The sequence below is a fragment of the Trachymyrmex cornetzi genome, unplaced genomic scaffold (assembly GCF_001594075.2).
Source record: "Trachymyrmex cornetzi isolate Tcor2-1 unplaced genomic scaffold, Tcor1.1 scaffold226, whole genome shotgun sequence".
Taxonomy (NCBI): Eukaryota; Metazoa; Arthropoda; class Insecta; order Hymenoptera; family Formicidae; genus Trachymyrmex; species Trachymyrmex cornetzi.
The window spans coordinates 22,917-28,019 of record NW_017296912.1 but is presented as its reverse complement, the minus strand read 5'-3'; the positions used below and the strand labels follow the sequence as shown (position 1 = coordinate 28,019).

The window sequence follows — 5,103 nt, the reverse complement described above, 5'->3', positions numbered from 1 at the left end:
ACATACATATGTATGAAAGTTCAAACACAGAAAGTTAATGTTTAGGCTGGAATTTTGTGCTATAAAATTATTGGGACTTTCATCATCTAAGATATTTTCACATCTGCGGAGGGCTCTTTGCACAGAAAAACGTTTCTAATGAATACATATGTATTATGTAGTATGGAACTCATTCATTGAACTCATCGCTACGACTTGCCCACCGGAAAATCTTCTGAGTCTCGAGGAAACGAAGTATGCGACCCTGTTGAAAAAGTACGAAAACGTACGATTCGCGTACGAAAGAACCTTGTGTCGTTTCGATGAAGGTGACCCATAGAATAAACATTAGAAATTTCTCTTTGTGTGTGGTTGAATTTTCAAGTGTTTCACGGCTATTTGATGCAACATCTCGCCGCCAGAATGCAATATTCTCGCTGTCCCTGATTACGGCTTTCTCGATGTACATATTTAACGAACATTATAAGGCGGAAGACCGAGCAAAATTTGTATTGCGTGTGAACCGAGTAATGCGATTATACTGCGTTTATCTTATGACAATTATCTTTTTAACATTTCTATCAGTTTAATTTCTTCTAACTAATTATTTAATATTTTTTCTATTTTTTTTTTTTCATTATTTGCTTAACATTTCTTCCATTTTTAAAAATTCTGTATTCTGTCTCTCGTTGTAATTGGGTATATGTATGTATGTATAATATCTTTGACAGAAAAAGAAAAAATCAAAATCGAAAAGTTATCCGCCCATCCACCTCCAGGGTGAGAATATGCTCCGTTGAGTATTTCTTGAGATATTTTAAACGTTTTAGACTCATTTTTTAATTTCGCTGATTACACCGCCATCTGTCATCAAAAAAATGTTTGTAATAGGTAAAATTTGTGTAACTTTTTCTGAAGAAGCGAAATCTGCAATAAAAAATGGGGGTTCCCATTTAAAATTTTAAACTTACCCTCTCTTTCACCCATAGCGGGTGGGGGTGGGGGGTCATGTTAGATGTCAAAAGATAGCTTTTTTGAAAGTTACTATCTAATAATAATATTTTATTATATGCATATGATAGCTAAAACTAATGATACTGTAAAAATATTACAGTGACTAAAAAAAAAAAATTAAATAAATAAATTAATAAAGTTTCTTACAGATGAAGAAAACTTTATCTGATATTATAGAATCATAGAGAAAAGAGGGAAAATCTTTTTTTAGAAAGAAGTAAATTTTAAATTATGAGTAAAGATCGAATACGACGAAAATTCAGATGGAAAAATTGGATTTATTGAAAATATTACAAATATTTGACATATCATGAGATAACATTTGAATTACAGTCAATCGATCGTTTTGCCATAGAAATTTGCGATAGAGATTCAAGAAGCATCGAGCGGATCGAGCCTGGTTCGCGATGGATTAAAGCAAAAGTGGTGCAGAATAGGCAGCGTATCCTGCGTATGCAGCAGGTGCAAGTGGTGCAACGGCGTGAGTGCTGTAAGCTGCTAGAGGTGACGCGGCGTAGGCGATCGGAGCTAATGGAGCTGCGGCGAGCGTGTTGTAATTTCTAGTGACCACTTGGCTGCTACTCGCTGTCACGATGGGCGCTGGAACTCTCGCAAGAACCGCTCCTGGCGCAGGTGCAGGTGCAGCGTATACGATAGTTAGGAGAACGGAGAGAATGCACTAAAAGAACCAATTGAACTAATCACCCAAATATTCATTAACGTACAATGTACATACAATGTACATCATGACATGATCATCATGTAGTGATAGAAGAAAGATAAGATCAAAATGGAGAAAAATGCATTAATGTTTACGTCTTTGTCAATAACACGAGAATTGTTACATATGCGCGCACACGCACACACATACATATTCTTTTATTACATTTTACAAAAAATATTTACAACATGTTCAAATAAAAACAGTATTTGCAAAGAATTAGAAAACAGCAACGCTTTCAATTCCAAGTTTTACATATATACATTATTTATATACTTGTCTTGTTTTTTATAAAGAAAGTAATACGATAATAATATTGAATGCAATCAAAATTGAATAAAATTCTAAAAATAAATTAATAAGTAATAAACTTTGTGATTGTATCAAAAATTAGTCATAATTAAAACGCTTAGCAGTGGATTACAACCTTAGAAATTAACTCACCAGCTTGAACATGTTGAACGATTTAATATCGAGACTGTTACTCGAAGCGATGAAAGAAAAGGTTCTGCTTTCCGATTGAAAAAGCAAAAGCCTTTATAGCGCTTTGTCCGACCCCCAACTGGTACATCATCAAGGCCAATGGTACCTCTACCTCCTGGTTAACGAAAAACGAGCAGAGAGTTAGCACGGCGCCTCTTAGTGCAACTCTCTCTTTCTCTTACACGAGGAAGCACGACGAGCATCCTCAAGTGGCTGGTTTCCTTTCAACGCCTTCGTTTCAATATTTTCGTTACTGATTTGCAACAATTCAACGACCTTCGATTAATGGCTAGCGAAACAACAATGTTATTCCTGCATTAATAACTCAATGCGTTGCTCAAATACCTTTCCAAAAATAGCGAATTAATTAATCCATGTTTTCCATCTTCTTCAGATTCATGAAATTTTCACGTATCTCGAGATTATGTTCCGATAGCTTAACACATCTGATAAAGATTTTCCATATCTTTCCTTTCAATTCTATCTTGATGTGTTAATTGGGGGTTGAAACACGCGTGCCATATTTATCTCTCTGTGCATACATGTGTCGATCGAGAAACGTTCTAGGAGTATTTTATATATTAATCGTAGCATTTTATAACGTCATGTCTTATATATATGATAAGTAAGTAAAATTTGTAAGATCTGACGGAACGGAACATGTAATACAAATTCAAGAATTTATGATAGTGTACGCTTCATGATTGTGCTAATTTGATCAAACGCGTACGAATAGAGCTGTTCGCTAATTGTCAGCCAGTAGCCGTAAGCCAATCTGAATGCGTTCCATGTAATCATTTTCCCTGTCGTGCAACCTTGCCACACATTGTATTCGACCACGTATCTAGGCAGGGAGGATTACGTAACGACCCATTCCGCGTCAGCCACATTTATATAATTTCGATTGGACAGATATCTCGGACGCAGAGACCTGTCATAAAAGATTTTTGATAAAAGAGATATATTTTTTTTTCTCGCCAATTCACGTCCTTGCTCTCACTTTAAGAAAATAATCCATTTTTCATCCTGAATAATGAAAAAATTTAATTATCAACATTATTCAGCCTCACCTATATGTCATATACTTGTATAATTTACTTATATATATCATTCTAATCTAATACATATATGTATATCTTTAATCAAATAATAGGATTAACCTGATTAATTTCAAATATATACCAACATTACCAACATTTGGATTTAATAAATTAGTTGATTTGCGATCGATGAGTTATTATATATAGGTATACCTCTATGATGATTCTCGAAATATTCCTGTTTCGCGGCCAAAGTCCAATCAAATCATGAATCAGGTTGCGATTTTAGCATGACATTCTGGGTTACGCATCGATAATCTAGATACTCGACGATTTACGTAACGTCGTACGTATAGCTTCTTGAGCAAGTAGATCGACGCACGTACCGGGTACCCGTCTACCCGAGGAAAGTACCTGTACGTACTTTTGGAAGGTCGGAACGCATGGCCAATTGGACAGATATATGCTGAAACAGATGCGCGAAAGTGGAAAGCGCGATTGTCGTTGAATAATCGAATCGAAGAAATATCGCTAAGATATAAGAAGCGATCGAATCCCTTAGAATCTTCGAGTACCTACCGCAGTTTCTTCTACAGGCGACGATCGACCATCGACGTGACGCGCAAACAGAGGGCAAGAAAGCGAAAGCCTTCAGACTTCAGAGTTCAGTCTGCAGCGATTACTTGATCTAATGCAGGCGGCAAAAGTTGGATACTCTTGGACTCGAATCTCGTCCAACTACATCGCAATCTCGTCGTAACCTTGAAAGATATACATATATCCTGCTTCTGATCTTTCTCATCGTTCGCCACGATGATGACAAAAACAAATTCTGTTTGATTCGATCGTTTGCATACTTATAATATTTTAATATATAGATATAAATTCGTTCGAGGGTACAAATCGCGAACGTTGATCCCAAGCTTTTTTTTATCCCTTGTTTGATCTCGTCACAAAGAAACAAAGTCGAAATCGATCGGAAAAGAAATCCGAAATTTATTCTTTATATAGGAATAAAATGTATTAATCCTAGATTAGAGCAATAAATAAACAAATGTAATATCTTAAATATATAAAATATACATAGTTATACTTGTTTCCACAATTAAAAAAGGAAACAAAAATAAATTTAAAAGAAGATATATCACATTTTTTGTCCAATGTCAATTATGTCAACACGATACAATTTTGTAAATTTGTCGAAAGAGAGATTTAGATTAGGTTCGGATTTTCACAAGGAAAATGTTCAATTTACCGCGGTAACATTGCAATTACGACAGATAGATTAGACTCAATTGCGTTATCGTACTTTATTCTCATATATGTCGGCTCGTCCATCTGAGCAGAAAATAATATTATAATTAACTACTCAATTTTGTGCGCTTATCGTATGTATATAATAATTAATATATATACAAATATTATTATTATACTATTATTATTTGTATACTGCGTGTAAGAAAAGAGAAAAGAAGTTATCATTGTACATCAGTACCAGACTTGAGTAATAATGAAAATGCGGCACCAAGTCCAGAAACGGAGACCGGTCATAGTATACGCGATGTATATACATATTTTGATATACATATATTACTCCGGATGTGTCCTCGTGTGCGAGCGAGTTGTACAACAAATCGTGATCACGGTGGGAGAGAGTCTTTGTTCTTGTAAGGGAAGGCACGGTGTATAAAAGACACCGAAGTAATCGAGAATAGGCATCGCAGTGAACGCAGCGAAACAATCATTTACGCACCGCACTCACCGCAGTTAAAAATGATGACCAAAATCTTTGTAAGTTTTCATGAATAATTATCAATACGCATTTCGTGCATACGTAAATATCATAAATAACACACACTTTAATGC

At 35.2% G+C, this 5,103-nt stretch overlaps 2 protein-coding genes across 2 annotated transcripts in view; one reads left to right on the top strand and one right to left on the bottom strand.

Annotated features, from left to right (window-relative positions):
- Positions 1 to 1,322: 1,322 nt before the first annotated feature.
- LOC108760537 (uncharacterized) lies at positions 1,323 to 2,253 on the bottom strand. The gene is made up of 2 exons (XM_018506553.1): positions 2,159 to 2,253; positions 1,323 to 1,672 (listed from the first exon to the last, which is right to left on the bottom strand). The coding sequence occupies exons 1-2, from the start codon at positions 2,168 to 2,170 to the stop codon at positions 1,406 to 1,408; spliced, it is 279 nt and encodes a 92-aa protein (XP_018362055.1). The 5' UTR covers positions 2,171 to 2,253; the 3' UTR covers positions 1,323 to 1,405.
- Positions 2,254 to 4,932: 2,679 nt separating this feature from the next.
- Positions 4,933 to 5,103, top strand: part of LOC108760531 (cuticle protein 16.5) — a 1,905-nt gene continuing 1,734 nt past the window's right edge. Inside the window, exon 1 of the mRNA XM_018506546.1 lies at positions 4,933 to 5,028. Within this exon, the coding sequence (XP_018362048.1) occupies positions 5,011 to 5,028 (18 nt within the window). The 5' untranslated portion in view covers positions 4,933 to 5,010. The remainder of the gene's footprint in view (positions 5,029 to 5,103) is intronic.